At 35.8% G+C, this 23,681-nt stretch overlaps 1 protein-coding gene across 3 annotated transcripts in view; it reads left to right on the top strand.

Annotated features, from left to right (window-relative positions):
- The window catches only part of KIAA1958, a 142,969-nt gene that overhangs the window by 106,265 nt on the left and 13,023 nt on the right, over window positions 1-23,681 (top strand). The window contains exons 3-4 of one of the 3 annotated variants that reach the window (XM_081282457.1): window positions 1-84; window positions 21,883-22,055. In XM_081282457.1, coding sequence (XP_081138583.1) covers window positions 1-84; window positions 21,883-22,055 — 257 coding nt within the window. Of the gene's footprint in view, window positions 3,584-21,882; window positions 22,056-22,765; window positions 22,816-23,681 lie in introns of those variants that run through there. The other 2 variants (XM_081282456.1, XM_081282455.1) reach the window with 2 other exon arrangements.

Below are 23,681 nucleotides of genomic sequence, written 5' to 3'. Positions count from 1 at the left end.
ACCAGGATGAAAGAGCAGCTGAGCTCAGCAGGGAGCAGAATGAGAAAACCATCCGGAGCACACAGACTGCGCTCCGCAATTTCCGTGAGTTCCTCATCTCGAAGTACCCTTCTGAAACAAGAGAGATTTATGTCATCCCTTGCAAGGAGTTGGATGCCTACCTTGCCTCTTTCTTTGTTGATGCTAGGCAGAAGGATGGGTCTGAGTATGAACCCAACAGCTTGGCGAATTACCAGTGTGGGCTGGAACGGTACTTAAAAGAACACAGGTATGGCTACAGTATCACCAGGGATAAAGAATTCAAGCGTTCCCAGGAGGCCCTCAAACAGAAGCAGATTGAACTCCGCTGCAAAGGAAAAGGAAATAAGCCACACAAGTCCATGAAGCTCACCTTTGCTGATGAGCTCATACTGCGAAAAAGGGGACTGCTAAGCCGATATAACCCTGAGGGTCTCCTCAACCTGGTCTGGCTTAATAATACAAAAGCTTTTGGTCACTGCACAGGCTTCCATGGATCTACCTTGAAATGGGGTGATATCCGGCTCCGAGTAACAGAAACAGGACTGGAGTACTTGGAGTGGATGGGTCAAGACACTGGTGATCTGAATGCCAAAACCAAGAGAGGGGGAACAGATTCGCGGGTGTATGCCACCCAGCATGCCCCACAGACCTGCCCTGTACAGGACTATAAAGAGTATGCCCAGAGGCGGCCCCCTGCCATGCGCTACGAGGATGCCCCTTTCTACTTGTCCATCAAGCCAGTTGTGAACTTGGCGGCTCTACATTGGTACAACTGCCAGGCCCTTGGCAAGAATAAGCTGGCCAAGATGGTGAAGACCATGTGTGAGAAGGGCAACATCCCTGGGCGGAAAACCAACTTCAGTGTGTATCAGAGCTGCAGCACCTTGTCTGAGGCCCAGAGCAACCAGCTGGTGCTTATCTGTAACAACCTCAGCCAGCAGGCCGCCCAGTCAGTGGCTGGGCATTCCAACAGCGGCAATTTCATCGTCTCCGCCTCTTATGACTCTTCCTCGGACACTGCTTGACCCAGGTGGCCTCAAGACCCCAATTTGGTTTCTGTGTCCCAAGAGACTGATTATACACTGTTTCTCATTTCCTTTCCTCTGCCCTCAGTGTTAACTTTATAAAAATATAAATATATAATATATTTTTCTTTTTACAAATAAGCCAATGGAGATAGTTTAGTATTCCTAACATAGTATTTATAGGCTTAAGACAAATAAATGTACTTGTGGGTGATTACATGTAATTACTGTTACAGACTTTACAAAACCATAGTGGTTCTCAGGCAGTACTGAGAAAGAATTCCGTTTTAAAAAAACCTGTTAGAAAAGAAACAGTCATCATAGACACTGTGTTCTTAACTCCTGCTTTTTCTTCTTACCCACCTCTCACTTTTATTAGTCTCCTTCAGAAATGACTTTATATTTTTAATTTTTAAAATTCTGTATTAATTATGGAGAAGACAACACTAACTTTACTGCTCACACAATGTATTCAGCCAGATAGAATGTGAGTGGTATAAACCTGACATCAAATTATTTACCCATTCTTTTTTAACTTAATTAGAATTTCAGGTCCTGTGCCTCGTTTTTTTACAGTGTAGGAAAATGCACATATTTAACTTTTCTTAGGGGTAAAAGGGAGTAAAAGAAGGAATAAAGGTGCCATTCTTTTTGGAAGATATGTAATTTTTAAATAATATGCAAACTAATAATGTGGCAAAAAAAAAAAAAGACTGTTACATAGCTCATTTTTACTGGTTTGCTTGAACCCAGTTAGAAATTTTTTTGGCTCTAAGAAATTAGTATAAATGAAGTTTGATTATCAGATTTACAAGAAACTTAGAACTACCAAAAGTTTGAAAATTATCCCAGGCATTAGATTGTATATCAAACATGAAGAGAAGGAAGAAAACATAAGTCTTAATAAAAATCTAAAAGTACTAGTCAAGACAACAACAACAGTAAACCTCATCTCTTCAAAGCTCAAAGCTCATGAATTATTTATTTATAAGTATTAAACTTCAGTCTCTGCAGTTGAGATCAAAGGAATATTGACACTCATTTTAAGTAACAATATTTTGTTACTAGGTTTAGCTGATTCAAAGCATTCTTGAAAATGTAGAAGTTTTTTCTACAGTAAATATAAATATCTGTAATATCTTGCAATAATTGTAATAACAATAATAATTTTGGCCAAACTTTTTTTTATGTTTTTTTCCCAAGGTCTCTGTTTTCAAGTTTTGAAAGCTGGATGTGATGAATTATTAGTTAAGATGCTTCAAAAAATAAACTAAAGTGTAGACATTAGAACCACAATAAAGGTGAGCTAGGTTCCTCTTTTGTATAATCATTAGCACACTTCCAAATCTTGGTTGGCTGGATCTGAGCATTCTATTGGGAGGTATTTGTTCTTCAGGGCAACCTCATATTTCACATTAGCTAGGAAGGTATGTGGCATTTTATGTGTTAATTTATTGTACAACCAGGACAGATTTCCCTCTGCTAAGTTGTCACAGAGCTCAGCTTTCCCTGGTTGGCAGCTCTTTCCAACTCAAAGTCAGAAGCACATAAAGATGCCTTCCTCTGAGCTGTGGCCCATATTTGGTGCAGAAGTTGGAAGTCTGCTGTGGCTTTGTGTAGTGGGATTAACTTCATTTTCATGACTATTCCTCCAACCAATGGAGAGGCATCCTTTTGTACATTCAGAAAGAGGAAAAAAAGGAGAGGATATTTCTATACACATTATCACATTATTGTAGTCTTTCTAACAACTTTGAAAAGAAAATGAGTTATCTGTGTCCATTTTATGGTGAGATCATAAGTCAGCCAGATCATAGCCAAGGAAGCTGGTGTTGGTCATCTCACTGCAGAGCCACTTCTCATCACCTTTTTCAGTACCAGTTTGTAATTAGTTTTCAGTGATGTGAACCACAAACAGGGACAGTGTCTTTCCATCTATGAAGGCTGTCTCAGTGAGTTTTCATGGCAGCACACTCTGTCCTCTGCCTCCACCCAAGTTCATTTTAAACCAGCACCTCTTTCTCAGTTCTCTTTAGAAAACCTTCCTGCTCTCCTCATTCTAGAATTAGTCTATAAGTGTACAAGACAGCTTACTTTAAGGGAACTCTATTAAATAAGGTTATTTTTATATGAGCTTCCTCTCTTCTTTTTAAAAAGGTTTTTTATAAAACACTTAATGTTATTGTATTTTACCTTTTTGTGGACATAGTTTCTAAATTCTTGACATGTTTGTGGTGCTGGGGATAGAACTCAGGGCCCCATGTATGGTAGGGCAAGCCCTCTACTACTGAGCTACACTCCCAGCCTCTTGATACATTTTTAATAGCAAAGTAAGTTTATCTTGGGGAAGAAGGCTAGTTGGAATGCACTGAGAAATCAGAACTAGAAAATGTGTAGTCCTTATTTGTGTTTGTTGAGGTGGTAAAATGAAAATCTGTCCTGCTTAATCGTGTTGCATTTTCATTTAGGCAAACACAATTAAACTGAGAATTATTTTTCATTATATTTTGCAGTGATAATTCAAACCAAATAGGAACATTGTGACATTTTTATTATTTCTTTTTTGAGAGAGTGAGAGAGGAGGAGAGAGAGAGAATTTTTAATATTTATTTTTTAGTTCTCGGCGGACACAAATCTTTGTTGGTATGTGGTGCTGAGGATCGAACCCGGGCCGCACGCATGCCAGGCGAGCGTGCTACCGCTTGAGCCACATCCCCAGCCCCAACATTGTGACATTTAGATTCAGAAAACTGTTTTCTGAAGAATGGCTTAGAGAAAGTGCTAGCCAAATTATAATGTCTCTTTGAGTTGATTAAATTAGGAAACAATGTGCAACTACCTCAGTTTTTTTTTTTTTTTTTTTTTCCTGTTCTGCAGGGGATCAAATTTGGCCTCACACATGCTAGGTAAGCACTCTGCTACAGAGCTACATCCTCAGCCCCTGTACTTTTATCTAAACAGTACTAAGGACATACCACAGCCATATTCCATTTTTATTATTCAGAATTTTAATTAAAAATAATTCACACTGTGGCAGAGATGGATGCCAAAATTTTACTGTACTCTAGAAAAAATTCAACAGTGCGGCTGGTGTTCAATATAATTGAATGTGCTGCCCTCCCTTGGACAGTCCTAATTTATATGGAAACAAAACAATTTTTGCAAAATTTACACTTTTAAGATCAGTGTAGTGTCAGTAAGAAATTCTCCAGTGCCCCTCATATGACTGGAAGTTTTGCATTTTCTTTAACAAAAAAACTATGAACCTATTATACATCAGCATTAGGATTACAGTGTTACATATTCAGTCTCTATATTATTCATTTAAGTGACTGTTTATTGAAAACCATGGATGTTAGCAATTTTTTTAAAAATCAGGATATTTGAAAAGACTAGAGATGCCTAGGGTATTTATTTAAGACAGCTTACTTTTTAAAAAATAACTTTTTTAGTTGCAGATGGACACAATACCTTTATTTTGTTTATTTATTTTTATGTGGTGCTAAGGATTGAACCCAGTGCCTCACATGTGCTAAGCAAATGCCCTCCCACTGAGCTACCACCACCCCAGCCCCATAAGACAGCTTATTCTTAGGATTTCATTTATTATGGCTATTAGGGCTGGTATGAACATATTTCATAAATATATATCTATTCTTAAAAATATTTTATATTTATTTTCCTTGTTTCTTCACTCTCCTTTTGTTGAGTCACTGCCTGATCTACAAAAGAATGGGCTGAAAAGTTCCTGGCAAAGATCAGATCTCTTTGGTTTTTCAGATCATTGTTAGCTGAAACTTGGTGGCTTTAACTTGTCTAAGTCATGGCTTAGCTGCTTCCTGATTCCATAAGCAGTGACTTAACGAGATGAAAATGTATAGTCACGTAAGCTAATTTTTTTGGATAGATATCTAGACAGTGGGAGTGGTGCAGAGATGTATAAGGTAGTTTCTGCTCTCATAGAATTTATAAAAGACACTGTGATGAAAAGCTCATTTTTGAGAGCCCAGCAAAAACCTCTGTGATGACACTATTTTGGATTTTCTTCCTAACTTTGTTCTCCTGCAGTTTTCTCCATTATTTATTTATTGAGTATGTTGCTTTGCTTTATATAATACTGCTTTGAATGTCATGTGGGGAATGTTCCTTAGAACTTGTTTTAAAAATCAGGGTGAAGCCATTTCTATTACCATCCATGATTTTCATATAGGTACACATATACATAGGAATGTACATATCTGTCGTCAAAGACTATCACTTATTATGCACTTACAATGGGCCCTTGTGCTCAGTGCTTTTGTAAATTGTTTTCTTAATTCTTACCAAAAAATTCCTTTAGGTAAGTTATCTCACATATGTAGATGAAGAAACAGGAGACGTCAAATGGATTGCACATGTCATGGTTAATGCATAAGAGCATCAGTATCTGAAACTAGATCCAGATTCTATTAAACCTGTGCTTTTCTGCTATAGCTACTTGTTCAAGAAGTGATTTGCTGTGCTTCCATAGTAGACCCTTTGAAGTGATAAATTGTAAATGAGATCTCTTGTGTAATAAAATCACTATCCATTTAACTCTGAATTGATTAAGATCAGTGCTATCACCTAGCATGTTTATTAGCATAGCAGTATTTAGGTCCCATCATTGTACTTAATTTGAGATGAGACCTTCTACAGAGTTTGTTTCCTGCTTTGCCACTAATAGAGAACAGAAGTTTGTGTCACTTTTTAAAAAATACTTAACTTTGTCCTGGAGGTGTGTATGTGCACAAGGAATGGTGTATTTAAGTGACTAATTTATTTTTACCCCCAAGTCAAGTAAAAAAAAAAAAAAAAACCCAATTTCAAGAGAAATCCTATAATTCAGACAGAGAAGGGGGTAGGTTCTAGGTTGAGGCACCTTTCTTAGGCCCATAAGTTAGTAGTGTCATTAAGTGGGTACTAAATAGTGGTTGCCAGTCTACTGGGGAGGTTGGTCTCACCTGAAGATTTGTTGCCAGAAAATTAACAGTATTAAGTAGAGCATTTTGTTGTTTTTGTTATTACGATTACTAGAGCAGAAAGCTTTCTAAGGAAAAAGTAACTTATGGTCCTTATTGTTCCCAGAATTAGAGATAGACTATGAACTCATTCAGATTTCTTTCTCATTTGATTATATCCACAATTTAATATGACAGAAACACTTCTAATTTTACTCGGCCTACTTCTGACTGGTTTTCGTTATCTAAAGGAAAGGTGTATTTTGATTTTCCTAGTCTCTAGCCAAAATAAAGTTATACATAGCATCTATAAATATAAACTATCATATAATCAAGAAAACAAATTTCCAAACCTAGAGGAAAAATTGAGGTGAATAGATGATAATTTATTGCAGTAAGATTTAAAAAAAAATGTTTTGTAGTTGTAGATGGACAGAAGCCTTTATTTTATTTGTTTCTTTCTATGTGGTCTTTTTATGTGGTTTCTTTTTAAGGATCGAACCCAGTGCCGCACACATGCTAGGAAAGCACTCTCTCACTGAACTACAACCCCAACCCTATAGTAGGATATTTTTTTAGAGGTCCATTCATTTGAAAGAAGACATAGGGGACTAGGTTTGTAGCTCAGTGGTAGAGCACTTGCCTGGCAAGTGTGAGGCACTGAGTTTGATCCTCAGCACCACATAAAAATAAATTAAAAAGTCATTGTGTCCATCTACAACTAAATTTTTTTCAATGCTAATTGTTAAAATGTCATGGGAGATATAACTCAGTGATAGAATGTGTGCTGAAGGCCCTGGGTTCAATCCCCACCATCTCAAACACCCCCCCCCCCCAAAGTAGTTGTAAATACTATAGAATTATGAAGTTCTCTCGCTCTTAGTGTTTTTGGGGGGGTACCATTTTGCATTCCACTTTTTTGGGGTATGTGCAGTACCAAGGGTTGAAATCAGGGACACTTGACCACTGAGCTGCCTCCCCAGCCCCATTTTGTATTTTATTTAGAGACAGGGTCTAACTGAGTTGCTTAGTGCCTCACTGTTGTTTAGGCTGGCTTTGAACTCATGATCCTCCTGACTCAGCCTCCCGCAAGCTAGGATTTCAGGCGTGTGCCATCACACCCGGCTCCCTCAATGTTTAATAAATTTTCCCAAATAGAATTTCTTTGCACAAGATAATATCTCTGCACGTCTACCATAGATATGTTGCAGATAGATCACTGGCAAAGGCATAATTTCTTTCCTTTTTCTCTCTCTCTTTTTTTTAATGGCACTATGGTTGAACCCACATACTAGGCAAGCACTCTACCACTGAGCTACATCCCCAGCCCCTTTATTAAAAATTTTACTTCGAAACAGGGACTTACGAGTTACCAATGCTGGCCTTGAACTTGTGATCCCTATGTTTCAGCCCCCTGAAAAGCCTGGGTTACATGTGTGTACCTTTGCACCCAGCCCCAATTTTTGTTTGTGTTTCCTTTAATTCATGGTATTCAAACATTGCTTTTCTCCCCACTTCGCTCTGATTGAGATTATGTGAGTGCATAGCTTTTCATAAGGCAAAGTGATAGAGCTAGAATAATTTTAGAGATCCTTACCAGTAAATAGAGCTGAGATAAAGAAGTTCTCAGCAGATATCATCCTTTTGATGGCTAGTGTATTTCTAGTGATATAACAGTAGAAAGGGGCATGCTCCTGGGAAACTACCAACAACTCTGATTTCACTCTTCTAAAGAAAAAAAGAAGATAGAATTTCTCATAATCCAACCTGTTTGTAAATTGACCAAGTGGGCCTGCTAAACTGAACAAAAGGCCTGATTTGGTATTGAACTTTGTGTTACTTTTTAAGAGATAGCATTTTCATATATTAAATTGAGTTTTTATGTATACCATGTCATTACCCAAATGTACCATGTCATTATGCATTAGAATCAGAGTTATTAATTAGGTCAGAGCCCTAATTTGACTAGAATATTAATTGGGTCAGAGTATGAATGTGAGCCATTGTCTTTTTGTTGAATTATAATCATAGAGGCTAGCCCTGGAAAGAACCCAAGAGTCATACAGCCCAGTGGTTTTTGATGCTACCATGTCCTCTGGGGTGGGGGGCAAGGAGATGGGAACAACAAAGAGGACACAGCCTCAAATGCCCACCCCACCTGAATTCTCCTGTTCTCTATGCTCCAGTCTTCTTTGAGGCTCACTAAACTTAATTAGCTGTGCCTACCTCTATTAGGTATCCTGCAGGTGTGCTGACTAGAAAATAAGTTTGGAAACAGCTCTAGAGAGAAGAGATGAATGCCCAGATGCTCACACATTCTTAGGATTAGAGCCAAGACTGGCACCTAGGCTTCCTGACTTCTTATCTACTGAGTATTTAGGGAAGAAGAAGAATCCTACATGGAGGTTAACCTTGAATTGGAAAAGAGTATCTTGTTTTCCAAGTTTTAGTTTTTTAAACCCTCAAATTTTTATTAGAAGTAGTGTTTTATCTTTGTTTTAGCAGCTTCTCATTGTAAAATTTGTTGGATGATCTCTAATATAAGAGTTTTCTTTTGTTCTAACGTATATCTCAGCCTACCTCATTTATATTTAACTTTCAGTTATGAAGGGGAAACAAATGATCCATGGTCTTAAAGTATTTGAATTCTAATGACAGATTATGAACTAAAAAGTAAATTTCTGTTTAATTTGGTATCATTTAGATATTCAGTTACATAGTATCTATATAATTGGTTTGGGATACAATCTACAATGTCCTCTTAGTTGATAGGAAGTTTCTAAAAACCATACTTGAAGGTTTGGGATATATCCTCAGTCAGGAGGATGACAATTCTATTAACATTATTAGGATATTTATTTAGAGATAGGAGAAGGAAACAATGGTAGCCAATGAAAGAAGCCCATAGCAGGAAGAAGTAGAAATATTTCTCTTATTGTCTTGCTTTCTCTTCTGAAAAACAATTCAAGCATAAATATAATAATGTTTATAAATTTTTATTTTTAAATTATATTCACCAGATCATAGTGGGAAAAAAGGTCAAATTCTAGGATTTCTTTTAAAGGTACAATATATTGTCTTTTTGCAAAATATTACATTTTGCCAGACATCTAATGTTTGTCATGGTATTAGACTAGACTTGGCATTTTTACCATTATGCATTCATCTCAGTGAGAGCTTTGAAAATGCTTTGGCATAATCTATTTGTGGTAAGAAAAATTAAGTCAACATCAGCAATACAGAATCCTAACAATAATTGTGCTTACAATATTTTAGTGATTTTTATGCCTTTTTATTTTCTGTAATTCTTACATTTTATAAATCAAATACTTAGTATAATTTCACTAGAAATTAATTTATAATTGATTATTTATACTGGATGAAGTAGCAGGTCCATGTTTAGTATTGATCCACTCAGATTACCTGAACTTTTATATCTTCAATCCATTAGATTACAGCTTTTTAAATAGCATTTATAACTAAAGAACTTTTGTTTTATAAAGTACTTGTTACAAAAAAAAAAAAATCTTGCCAAAAACCATTTACAACTTCTATGCATTGTGAAATATTCAGTGATGTCACTGTTGAGGTTCTGCATGTTGTTATAGGTGCTCTTTCAGATGTGTGTTTGTAGTGTTTATGTGGAATTGTTCTCCATTGCTGCTGTCATATATTGTAGTTAACCTGAATAACTGTTAAAAGACTGTGCCGGTCAACATTTGTATGTGTGACTTGAGAAAGTTTGTACTTTGTTGTTCAATATTTCAAGCCAGCAGTTAGTAACCTCTATGGAAGGAAATATTGTAGTTGTCAAGTGGTGCCAAACTTGAAAATCTTGTTTCCTGTGTGTCATTCCAGGATGGGTCAGCTTTTCTTCTATGTTTTCCCAGTTCTTTGAAAGTGAAACATTTGCTAAAAGAAAAAGAAAGCAAAAATTATGAACTTTTCCACTACTCTCTCCCCTAGAGTTTTAAATACTTTTTTCTTCTTCAGATACCTGAGCCCCTTACAGAAAAATACAGTAGAATGACATGGAACAGCATAATTTGCCTTGATCTAGACATTTTTAGGCCACACAGTAAAACAGCACAAGACTGTGAGTGCATACATTATCTTAGTTATCATGATTTATTGTTTGAATTACATTTAATAAGGATATTTAGTAATTTTCTTTATAAGGGACCATTGAAACCTCACAGTTCCCAAATGCTAACTTTTACATTCGTTACCTGCATAGGCATGTTTAATGTTTGGTTGCCTTGTGACCTCAGGATCTTTTCATGCCCCCCTGTCTAGTTGGTGGTTCCTAGTGTTTCTGTGTTGCCTCAATAGCTCCAAACAAACTAGAATTTGAGAGAGAAGTGTTTCAACAGATTATCTCTACTGTATTTTGTTAATTAAACATGGGGAAACTATCATTATACTTTTATTTATACTCTTAAAATGGAGGAGAAACCATCATAAAATATTAAAAGAAAACTGCTTCCTAAAACTCTTTTTGCACCAATATGCCAAAACTCTTCCCTTAGCAGGGTTTCTTCTGTCATTTCAATGGGTTTGTAATTGCAAGAGTTCTTTAATCAAAGGATAATCTCCTGAATTATATAGAGGCTTTTTGTGTGGCTGTCAGATACATAGCAACAGCCAGTGCTGTATTTGGAAGCATTGCTGCTGAAATTACTGATTTAATTCTCAGAATATTAAAACTAATTCATCAAATTCCCCACCACTTCTTTTTTTAGAGGAAAAGAAAGGCAAATTTTAACTTAGAGCCTTTCCTCTAGAATATTCTTTAAACGTTTGCCTCAATAAGATGATAAAGCAATAAAAAGAATTCAATCATGTGTAGTCTGAAGAAGCTTTGCCCATTGGTATCCATCATACAAAAGTGTTTCTTGATTCCTACATCCAGGATTTTCAAGCAAAACCTTTGTATCAAGAATTCCTTTTGCATTTTGAACACCAAAGTTTCCGGCATTATTATATCCTGATGATCATCTACTGGATAGCAGTGAGCACATGTGCTTGATCCTGCTCTTGGATTTATTTCCCACCTTTGGGTCTTTATATTTTGTATTAACTGTCCTGAGGCCCTTATGCCTAGAGCAGTTTTTAACCAAATAATATATATAAGTTTATTATGTTTCTAATTTATAGACATTGCATCTTCCCATGACTTTAAACATTTTCAGTGGTAAATTTAGACATAAATTTGCCAGATTAACCCAAGTAATAGTTTGTACTTTATAATATGAAAATGAACTATAATTCCATAGGCCTGAAATCTGGTGAGAGAATGACTGGATGACATTGGATTCAACAGAATCACTATGTGAGGGTCATCTTTCTGTTAAAATGAGTTGGTAGAATCAACACTGTATTCAACTTTGATGAGTTCTTTTTTTCTTATAAATCATAAGAATGTATTTAGGATACATTTACTTTCCCCAAGTTAGTAGGTTGTTATTTTTCTATGTATTTTCTGGCCGCTTAGCTTTTAACTGACTTATGTAAAGAAAAGCAAGTGTGTCGTTTTCACTTAAGTCATATTTTTAAACTTTAAAAAGCTGCTACAATTATAATTTGTGAAAAGAAGAAGAGAAAGGTGAATTGAAATAGAAGGAAATTTCTTTGAATATGTTAAGGTGTGTGACCGTGATGCTCTTGGTCAGTTAACCCTCTGCAGATGATACATGTTAATAATATAGATGCTTCCTCACTAAGAGTGTGTACTATTGGTTTCATTTTTATTTTGTGGCTCGCTGATCGTTTACACTAAGCTGTTTTTGTCTTTATCAGTTCTCTGGTTTTGCTTCATATTTGTCTGTGTACTTGTGCTGTAAATAAAATTCTAGTTTTGTGTCCCTAAAGTCTGTTCCATTGTATGTATAATGTTTGCTTCTAATGTAGTGTAATTTTCTACTGTTTTCAGTATTTGTTGGTACAGCCTAAAATTTGTGGAAATAGGGAAAGCAATCCAATAAAAATCAGCTAAGATTTGTCAATAATGTCTCTATGATGAGCGCATGCTTTAGTCAGTTATTTTGTTTGTATTTGCATATGATGACCAGTCTTCGTTCATTTAATAAATTGTTTTCTGAAAAGCTGGCTGATTTTTGTAGCTATAGTAAACAATTTTTAAAAACAAGTTAGGGCTGGGGTTGTGGCTTAGTGGCAGAGTGCTTGCCTCCTACCTGTGAGGCACTGGGTTCAATCCTCAGCACCACATAAAAATAAATAAACAAAATAAAGATATTGTGTCCATGTATAACTAGAAAAAATATTTTAAAAACACAAGTTAAACCATATTTTGAGGGGAAAAAATTGTTGCCTTGGTCTGTTTGTGGGGGACCCAGGATGTAGCTGGTGCACACTGAGCCAAGTATTCCACGTACTGTGGTGTTATGTCACTGGGGAGGGGCAGTTCTGCTAGGAGAAGTATTTCTGTAGGTGACTGTTCAAGCCCCACCCCTGGGTAATAAAATTCTTTAGTAAAGAGTATATTCCTGATTTAATTACAGACTTTCAGAGCTCAAGACCTGAAAATCCTGCTTATGGAACAGAAAGCTCCACTACAAGCAGCGAACTCCCTATCCTCTCTGTGGAGTTCTGTCATTCTTCACCTCTAGTAATCCCTTGTCCGGTACTTTTAAAATAGGTTCACAATTATACCAAATATACCAAACTAAATGGATATTGGATTCTAGACTACCAATTTCAGGAAAATCTTTTTAGACACAATTCTCCATGTTCATTACTTCACCACATTTAACAGTGTTTAAGCAGAATAGGAACTGGTGCTTAGAATAATTATAATCAAATTGGCTAGTTTCAGATATCTTTGTTGTGTCACTAAAATTTTTTAATAATAAAAAACATGATAAACACCTGAATGTCCTCTCTCATAGACAGCAGTTTTGCAGAAATGTAAATATATCTCATGTCCAAGTAATCTATCCACCTTATACTTCCTTCAAGTGTTCTCACTAATGTTACCTTTCTGAAGCAACCACTCTTCTGACTCTAGCATTGAGTCATTTTATGTTTTTGAATTCTGTATGCACCCTTTCAATATACTCTTTGAATATTCCAAATTGAAAGGCTATTTTTGTATAATAATTTAGATTGCATTAAAAATCACAAAACCTTATATTTTTTCATAGTATTTTAACAAGGAGCCCATCTTTAAATATGTTTGTAAGTTATACGTTAAAATGTGACAAATTGTATGTGATAGGGAAAGGATATTACAATTGAAGTAATATAACCTGCAAATCAGAAATGTTTTCTTTTTTTAAAAAGCTGTAATTTAAATTTATTCGAAATCTCTCTCTTCCCCCCTCCTCCTCTCCCTTCTCCTCCCCACTCCTCCTCTCCCTTCTCCTCTCCCCCTCCTCCTTCCCCTCCCTTCCTCCCCCCTCTTTCTCTTTTTTAACAGTACAGGGATTGATCCCAAGAATGATCTACCACTGAGCTCCATCCCTAACATTTTTAAATAATTTTTATTTTCTTGAGATGGCATCTTGCTATATTGCCCAGTCTGGCCTCAAATTTGCAATTCTTCTGCCTCAGCCTCCCAAGTAACTGGAATTAGATATGTGCACCTCTGTGCCCAGCTCATTATCATCTTTTTAAGAGAATTTCATGTGACTAAAATGGTTAATGTGTAAAATACTTAATGTTGGTGATATGTTATTTTAAAAGACAGTTTTTAAAGCTAGGTGCAATGATGCATGTCCAAAATTCCAGTGACTAAGAAGTCTGCAGCAGGAAGGAGGATCTCAAGTTCAAGGTCAGCCTGGGAAACTATGGCAACCCTGTTACAAAATAAAAGGGCTGGGGGTATAGTTCAGTGGTAGAGTGTACTGGGTTCAATCCCCAGTACTGGGGTGGGAGGAATAATTTTAAAAGCAAACATTGAATTTGGTAGCAGACATTTTCACAGAATGAACTATTGTTTTAAAAAAGTAAGTAAAATCAGCATTTACTTTATTAATGCTTTTACAGTGTTTTAAAAATGCTAAAACAAATTTTCAGTGTAATTTGGCAAATACTAATAAATATAAAATAGGTAATAAAAAAGACAGAACTTATTATCCATCAGTAAGACTTTTAACGTTTTGGTGTTTTATTTTAGAACTTTCCCATCTACAAATATACTTCAAAAATTTTTTATTAAATTGTATTTATTATTTTGTATGTAAAAAATTAATATTTGAAAATGGATTATTGTTGCTACATAATTTTTTATTGTACAAATGTGCAATAAAATGCTTTTGTTGCATTGGATTTCTTTCCAGTTTTTCACTTTTATAAAAAATTTAGAAAATTATTTTAAGCTACATTTTTGTACATATCTCTGATTAAATTCTTAGGATAAATTTCTAAAAGAATTCTTGGGCCAAATAAAAAGAACATTTTGTTTTTCCTTCATATTTCCAAAGTTCTAGTGATTTTTATAATGTGCAAAAATAATATCCCTATAATCACTAAAACTGAAAGTCCCTTGGAACTAATTACTAATGTAAGTGTACCCTTCCACATTTTTTTTCTCTGAAAGTATAAGTAGATCAATTGAATTTTATTTTTCTGATAAAAATGGAATCATGCTGTGCATATTAAAATGAACTTTTCTTTTTAATCATGTATTGTAGACATATTTTCATGTTCACATGTAGAAGGCAGCACAGTTTTCAGTTATGATATTTATTGCAACCAAAAAGTTGTAAACATCATATAACATTGGCTAAGAATACAGTTCTCATATCCTGGACAATATTTAGATAGGGACCTTTGTGTATTTTGCCAATCTGATAAGTGAATTATATCTTGTTTTAATTATAAAGTCTTGACTATTATTAATGTGTTTCATTATTTGTATTTCTTCTGTGAAAAATTGCCTGTCAAATCTTGGGCCTATGTTTTACTGAGTTATCTTTTTCTCATTTTTTTAGAAGCTTTTCATATGTCTTTTGTCACTGATGTTTTAAAAGTATTTTCTCCATCTCTATTTACTGCCTTTTAAATTTTGTTCAGTGTGGGATTTTAAAATTTTATGTCATCTGATCCATTCATTTATTTTTTATACTTTCTGGATTGTGTCATGCAGAGAAATGCTTACTTTCATCACTCCCAAAATCATGAAAATGATCTGCCTTATGGAAATAGCTTTTTTTTTAAAGTGCCATTTAGAAATATGTTTTTTGTGTGTGGTATATGAAATGGGAATCTAGATTTGCTTTTGTTTTTGTTTTCCAACTCAATAGCCAATTATCTTGAGCCATATGTTGAAAAATCCATTTTTCCCCAACAATTTGAATTAGAATCTTTATTATATAATCAATTTGCATATTTACACACCTTTCCTGGACTCTATTGTAGCATTGATTTGTCTATTTTTTCACCAGCAACTTTTAGTTTAAATTTGCATTCTTCTAGTACATGTTTATATCTTTCAGGGTAGTATGTCCCAATTATTTTCAAAATTGCCTTTTTCTTTAATGCATTTACTTTCCTAAATTTAGAATCAACCTGACAACAACAAAAAGGGAGGATTTTTAAATTAGAATTATATTGAATTAAAGATTAGTTAATTCATTGCAATATCGAGCCTTCCCATCCAGATACATGGTCTAAGTTCATTTACCAGAAATACATCTTTGATTTTAAGGATTTTTTAAGTTTTCTTGTTGAATTAGAAAAGTATACAAATCATTAGTGTATTTTTTTTGGGGGGGAGAAGTTCTGAAGATTGAATTCAGGGCTCATGTGTGTTTGGCCAGCACTCTAATATTGAAATATATACCTGGTCCTTCTTCAATTTTATTTTGAGTCAGGGTCTCAATATGTTGTCCAGACTGGCTCAAACCCATGACCTTCTGCCTCCCTCTTAGGTTGCTGAGATTAAGGCATGTACCACTATGTTTGACATCCTGATTAAATTTTTATGAAGTGAAAACATTGCTGCAACACCACCCTGAGGAAGAGCTGAACAGTACCTGAATGCCAGAAGCTTTCCTCTAGTGTTCTCAACTGTTGTTACCTCTCTGAGGCAACCACTGTTCTGACTCCACTATTGAGTCATTTTATGTTTTTTAATTCTATATGGATCCTTTCAATATACTCTTTGGTGTCTGGCTTCTTTTCTTTAATATTATATTGTGGAATTCTTCTATGTTTTGTTTGTAGTTCATTCTGGTAGCCCCCTTCCATCATCATCACTACTGTATAAAAACTACTGTTTTACAATTTCATGTGCATTTTATTATTCATAGACTTAGAATAAAAACTACTGTTTTACAATTTCATGTGCATTTTATTATTCATAGACTTAGAATAATTTCCACTGAGGCTATTTATTATTATGGTTTTATGAACGAACACTCATGCATACATGCTTTATGGTACACATATGTACACACTTGAGTACATCTGTTGAGCATATAATTGGGTGTAGGGGCTACTGGATCACAGAATAGGCATATGTTTGATAGTGCCAATTAATTTCCAAAGTGGTTGCCGATGGTTGTAGAAATTGTAAGAGTGCTGCTCGCCAACACTTGATAAGCAAGCAGTATTATCTTTCTTAGACATAACTTATATTAATTAATTTTTTACATTTTGGTGAGTATATTTTAATGTCTCTCTCCTACAATATCAGTAATTTTACATGGGGTCCATTTTTAATGGGACTGTTTTCTGATTTTTCCAATAAATTCACTGCAAATGTCTTTTCCCACCACGTGGCTTGCATTTTCACCTCTTGATGAGGTGTTTTGATCTTTGAATGTCTGCTTTTAGTTTTTCATGCAATCCACTTTATTAATCTTTTTCTTTTGGGATAGTGATTTTGATGTCCTGTTCAAAAACATTTCGCTACTCTGAGATCAAAAGGGTAGTCTCTTGTGATTTTTTTGGAAGTTTTTTGTTTTACCATTCACATTTAGTTCATGATCCATTTGAGATTGTTGTTGTTTATGGTATGAAGCAGAGATTCATTTTTCTTGTATTGTTTTGAAGATTTTTGTGTCTGTGTATATGAACTGAGTTGGCCTATATGTTCTTTTATTTTGTTGTTCTTATATTTTATAGAAAAATATACTGTCTTATAAAAGAAGTTGACTAGTATTTCCTCTCTTTTCACAAGCAGAGAGTTGGAGATTTGGCATTGTTTTTTCCTTAAATGTTAGAAGAATTTACTAGTGAAATTCATCTGAACCTGAAGTTTACTTTGTGGGTATTTTATTATGGATTTGATTTATTTAATAAATGGAGGTCTATTCAAAGTTTATGTTTCTTGTTTTATTTTGTAAGTTTAGGCTCTTCTAGGTAATTGTCCCTTTTATCCAGATTTTCAAATTTATTGGTTCATCATACGTTTTTTGCTATCTATAGGATCTGTAATGGTAACCCCCTTTTCATTTCTGGTATAATAATTTATTCCCTTCACTCCTTTTATTTTGCTAGTTGTTAATTTTTTTCTTTGTTTGGAGCTGGGGGTGTAGCCCAGTCGTATGCATGAGAACTTGGGTTCAATCCCTAGTACTAGGGGGCGGGGTTTGTGTTAGTCTTTTTAGATTCTTCTCTTGGAATTCCTTTTTGCTTTCTTTTTGAGACGGACTCACTCTATTGCCCAGGCTGATCTTCTGTGCCACAGTTGTCCTCCCTCAGCCTCTTGTGCCCCACTGCCACCAATAGCATTACTTTTTTATTGCAAATTTCTCTCCTATCTCATTGATTTTGGTTCTTAATTGAATTGCCTCTTTCCACTTTTTTGAGTATATTTGTTGTTCTTTTAGTAATTTCCTTATGTGATTCATATTCCACATTCTTAAATCTATGCATTTAATGCCACCAGTTTTAACATGCTGTATTGTCATTACTGATAGTTTGAAATATTTTCTAATCCTGTGGATTTTGTTTTTTGACCAGAAAAAGAGATATTATTATTATATGTACTGTGTTTATATATTCATAGACAATATTATGTAAGTGTATTTTAGATTTCTAGTGTCTTTCTTGTTTTCCTGTTTCTCCTTTTACAGCAATGGCTGTGTTTGTTTGGTTGGATGTTTGGTTGGGGTTTTTTGTTTTGTTTTGTTTTGTTTTGTTTGCTTGTTTATATATATATTTTTAGTTGTTGTTGGACCTTTACTTTATTCATTTATTTTTATGTGGTGCTGAGAATCGAACCCAGTGCTAGGCAAGTGCTCTGCCACTGAGCCACAGCACCAGCCTGGCTATTCTCATTTTAAGGATGGATTATAACTTACAAATCTGATGACATATTTGTGATGTTTTGAAATTTTCTGTGATTTTCTGAATTAACTCTTTTTAGCAGGTTAAGCAGGGAACGTGAGATTAATTGTTCTGCTTATATAGATTGATGACTTCCATACTGTTGATTTCCTCCAATTGCCAGGTGATGTATGTGCACTCACATTTTAAAATTCAAGTCTGGATTGATTGTCATTGGTAGCTGATAGGAATTTCCTTAAACATTGCTAAGGTGGCCACTTCGGCAAAGCTCATTTCTGCAGGTAGTAATTGAGCACAGTGCTCGGCAAGTGGACCTCACCCAGTTGTAACGTGGCTGAAGAAGTGCCCACAAGTAGACTTCCCTTAAGATGTACATACTGGAAACCAGCTGGGAAACTGGGAACTCTGTCAATTTTAGATGCAGGGAAGGTGTCATCTGAAAGATGGTGTGCATTCAAGGATTTCTTTGCTTTTCTTAGTCAATTTTCTTTTTCCCCTATGTCCACTGGGACTTCCCAGAATTACCTAAGGCAATTCCCCCTTTCTTCTCTGACCCTGAGGGTAGCCTTCCATGGCAGACTCCCATCACTTTACATGACCTTGCTTGCCTACACCTGTGCTCTGATAAGTGATGTATAGAGAGCAGGATAATTGTTCATATTTGGCAGTCTTTAGACTACCATGGCCCACTGTTTACTCCCGCTTCCATGCCCAGTTCTTCCTAACTTGGCCCTGAGAGTTTGTCCTGTCCTCTAGTGGGAAAAGAACACTCAAAATCTGTATTTAGTGGAGATTGGAGATTCCTTTGCTGTAGTGGCCAGAACATAGAGGCAGACCCAGGTCCCCCTTTTTTTCTAAATTCATTTTGCCTTTTTCTCTAATCCATATAGTCTCCTAAAAATTTCCTCAGCCACATTATACTACCATTTCTGTCTCTGATATTTGAAAAGCAGTTTGTTAAAATAATTTAACTTTTAAATACTATCATGAAGGACTGTATTCAGTGACTATATTCAGTCATTTTCATATAATTTCTTTCTCTTTAAGCATCACAAGTATTCCTTATCTGTTTCATGATGGAATAGAATTTTGGTTTCCATTTTCAGTGTATAGTCTCTGTCTTGTGGTAAAAATGAAAAAATTTAATTGTTTAAGGTTATAATTAATCATCCTATCTGCTTGAAAACTGTAAAAATAAATTACTTAGAACCAGGCCCAGTGACAGACACTTAAAATCCCAGCTATTCCCCAGGCTAAAGCATGAGGATCACAAGTTTAAAAGGCCATCCTGGGCATAAGATACCATCTCAAAATAATAATAATAATAATAATAATAATAATAATAATAAGAGCTGGCAAACATAGCCCAGAGGTAGGGCACTTGGCTAGCATGCCAAAAGCCCTGGGTTCAATCCCAAGTTGTAAATAAATAAATAAATAAATCACTTGTCCTTGGTGAGAGCTAGTCCAAGTAGATGTAAGGGATCAAGATATTTTTTATAAGCAAATTCTTCATACTAAAGAATTGTATTTTTTTTCAAGAATTTTATCCTGGAGCTGGAGTTGTGGCTCAGTGGTAGAGCACTTGCCTGGCATGTGTGAGGCCTTGGGTTCGATCCTCAGCACCTCATATAAATAAATTAATTAATTAAAAGATCAATTAAAAAAAAAGAATTTTATCCCAATAGGACCTGATTTCCTTTGCTGTAGTGGCCAGAACATAGAGGCAGACCCAAGTCCACATCCTGACCCCACCATTAACTCACTTCTGGATTCTAGCAGCCCAGTGGTTGGCACAGAGAGGTACCTTGGTAAATACTGGACAAGCGAACATGTAAAATTACTTAAATGTACAGGGCTTGGTTTCCTTATCGGTAAAATAGACATAAAAACGTGCTTACCTATGAATTACAGATAATTTATGTAAAACCTCTTGGCATATTGTAGGCATTCAGTTAGTGCTAGGTATGATAAAAATGAATTGTGTACAGAATCCTTTTATTAATATCAAGCAAGTTCTATAAATAAGTAGGAGTTTGCTGGGTTCAGGGGTCTGTGAGAAGAATTACCTGTGCAGTCCAGGTGCTTCAGATAGCATTTTGTTTTGTTTTTTCAGATTAAACTCAGGGGGTGCTCTACTACTGAGCTTCATCCCCAGCCCCTTTTATATTTTATTTTGAGACAGGGTGTCACCATGTTGTCCAGACTGTCCTTGAACTTGGTGACCTTCCTGCCTCAGCCTCCCACATAGCTGGGATTATAGGCATGCACCAACAGACTTGCTCATTCATTCCCCTCTTCATAGAAGCACTTGTAGATTATTCCACAGTTTGGGGCTGGATCAGGATTTCAAGGGTGCGGGCACAGTCTTACAGAGCATACAAACTAGTGCGACAATTGTCCACCGTCCTGACACAATTGAAGCACACTCCTAAGGAATAAAGCAAATGTGAGGCACGTCCTGAGGAGGAGGATGCAGGAGCTGGCTTAGTGTGTGGAAAGGTCATGTAGACATGCTGGTGTCCTGGGTCAGCAGGAACCTGGTGGTGCAGTAGAGAGGAGCCCTCTGCAGGCTGTGAAAGGTGAGGTAGGTTAGGGGAAGCAAAATCCCTTTGCAGGCCACCTTGGAAATTGCATGAACTTCATTTTGCTCTTTCTCAAAGACCTAACCAATTAGTTCCTTGAGTGAATATGCTAACATTCCAGAGTGGGTCAGACCCATTAGATAAGGTACAGGTTAGCAATATTTATACTTTGAGGTGGTCTCCCTTGGCCTTTTCTTCTATCCAAAAATGAGAATTTGCACAAGTTAATCCAGATTTTATCAGATCACAGAGTATAAAAAAAGACCAGCTAATAGTTATAGACTTAGTTTTGTTTTTGGCAATTTCAAATATGTTCTCTCTCCTCTGAGCAAAGGCAAGCCCATTTGTGGTATTCCTCCTCCTTTCCCCTAAGGCTTCTCTCCTTAGTAAGAAGACCTTCCGTTCTATTTAGAACTTGTTGAAGGGTTGTGGAATCAATGCTTAAATCTCTCTCTCTTTATTTCTAAAAAGTATTAAAGAAATATGTTAACCCCACCTAATTCAAGGCTGCCCACGATAGCACACAAGTTACTGAGACTGTGTATCACAAAGAAGTGTTCTTCCTGTGCTGAGGATGTGTGATCTTGGTTCTGCCTTTCCACCTGCCTGTCCTCCTTCCTTGCTTGCTTGCTTCCTTCCTTCTCTCTTTCCCTCCTTCCTTCCACCCTCTTTTTCTTGCTGTTGTGAATAGACAAGCTGTTTTGTTTCTGGTGGAAAATGAGCGCGTATACTCTTTGTTTTAGAGCCTTCATTGTTTCCTCCAGTTGCTGGAATGTCTGCAGCAGTGGTCAGTTAGCACTTATAGTAAAGTGGTTGGGATTAAATGCAAGGCAACGGCTTTGATTCCATTGTCCCCTGCTTTATTTATTCTAATATGTGTACACTGATTGAAATTTCACTTTTTAAAATGTCATAATTTAGGAGTTCTCTGTTATTTAATATGACCCCAAGATGTAATTCTCTAAAGAAGGGGATGGCAAATTATTTTAATGCTTTTATTGTTTTTGTTTCTAGCTTATTCTACTAAGCTCAACAAATTTCCTGTATTTAATATTAATGATGACTTGAATGATCTGTGTACCAGTGCAGTAAGCCCAAACACTACCAAAGCCACGCGGTACGCCCTGAATGTGTGGCGATATTGGTGCATGACCAACGGGCTCAAAGATCATACGGATATCACCAAGGTAAGGGACTCTCGAGTTTACTGTCTTCCAGCCAACTTCACTGAGCTTCCAAGTGTCGGCCACTGTATTAAGCATTGTGGCAAACAGAGAACAGTTGCTTTCTAATGGGGAAACTTGAAAAGAACATAAACTACAAAGAAAAATATACACAATACAGAGCAGGATTTAGTACATTTTTATGAATTTACAGAAAAGAAATGCCTGAAAATAAATACAGATAAATTAATTTCAGCTTGGTGAGAGTATATAGAGAGAATTGGTATTTAATCCGCATTTTGAGGGAGAAGTGGATTTCAATAGGATTAAACAAGGATGGGAGTTTTGTAGGTTGAATGGTGTGAGGAAGAGAAAAATTGAGATGGATCACCTGCCTACAGCAAAGACTTCATATATGGGTATAGTAGACTATAAACAATTGTGATAGCCCTTAAGTGCCACGCTGAAGGCCTAAACACTGGAAAATCACTGAAGTTTCTTTCTTGATTTTATTTTTGGTAAGGACAGATTGTATTTGAAAGAACTGTTGTAGGGTCTAACCATCAAAGCTGCAAGCATCTTAAGAATGAGACCAAAAGGAAAACATTAAAGTCATTTGAGGAAAGAACATAATGAAATGGTATATGAAACAGAAATTAATTGGAAAATGATATGTAAAAAGTTATTTAACCTCTTTGTGAAATTCTTAAAATCTTTTCTCTGAAATATTTCAGGTTTGTGAATGGCAGGATAAAATCTTGGACATGTGGTGATGGAGCAAAAATTACCGTGTTTTGATTTAGACATACTGATTCTGAATCAGATGTCCAGATGGATGTGTCCAGTAAACAGCTGGAACTGTGAGGTTCAAAACCTGTTGGAGATGCTCAAGCTCCAAGTATAGATTTAAAGGTCTTGCAAATAGAGTCATAATTGAAGCCCAAGGGCAGGCAAGATCTCAGAGTTTGAGTAATGTACCAGGGGAATTATCAAGAGTTGAAATAGGAAACCCAGTTTTCTTTATCTGACACTACTGAGCACTTGGTAGTGTGAGCTACCTTTCTCTTATACCTCAGGAAGGGAACATCCTCCAGGAGAAGAGAGAGAAAAAGGTGAAAGAGGAACAATAAGCACACATGAAAGAGGGTTCTTCCTGAGTGTGCATGTTGATAACATTGGTAAGGAAGGAAGAGTGGTAGATGAACTGAAGAATCCTTGATTAAGGCGAGGACCCTGAAAGGGTTCTAAAGAGGGTCCATGTCAGTAGCACACCCTGGATCCTAGCAGAGTTATAGGCTAATAATCTCTCAAGGGAACCATACAAAACCTATAGGTATTGGGTCTTTCTACAGATTAATTGGGGTTTTTACAGGTTTAAATATGTGCATGTTTTTAAAATTCACCAGTCACTCAGGAAATAAATGATGAATGATGATGAGTAAAAACAGCAAACAGATTGAGATACCAGAGACTTCAGTGAGTAAATTATAGTTTAACTATGTATGAAATTTTTATACAAATAACAGAAAGCATAAAATATTCAACAACATACCAATCAAAATGATCCAGCAAATTTGAAAATGACTTGAAATTTATACTTCTGGCCATGAGAAAAAAGCATCCAAAATTAACCTCCTGTTTTAACAACTA

This window comes from Spermophilus citellus, assembly GCF_964194105.1.
Source record: "Spermophilus citellus genome assembly, chromosome: 2".
Classification (NCBI taxonomy): domain Eukaryota; kingdom Metazoa; phylum Chordata; class Mammalia; order Rodentia; family Sciuridae; genus Spermophilus; species Spermophilus citellus.
The sequence above is the reverse complement of the archived record's forward strand: the minus strand, read 5'-3'. Positions and strand labels throughout refer to the sequence as shown.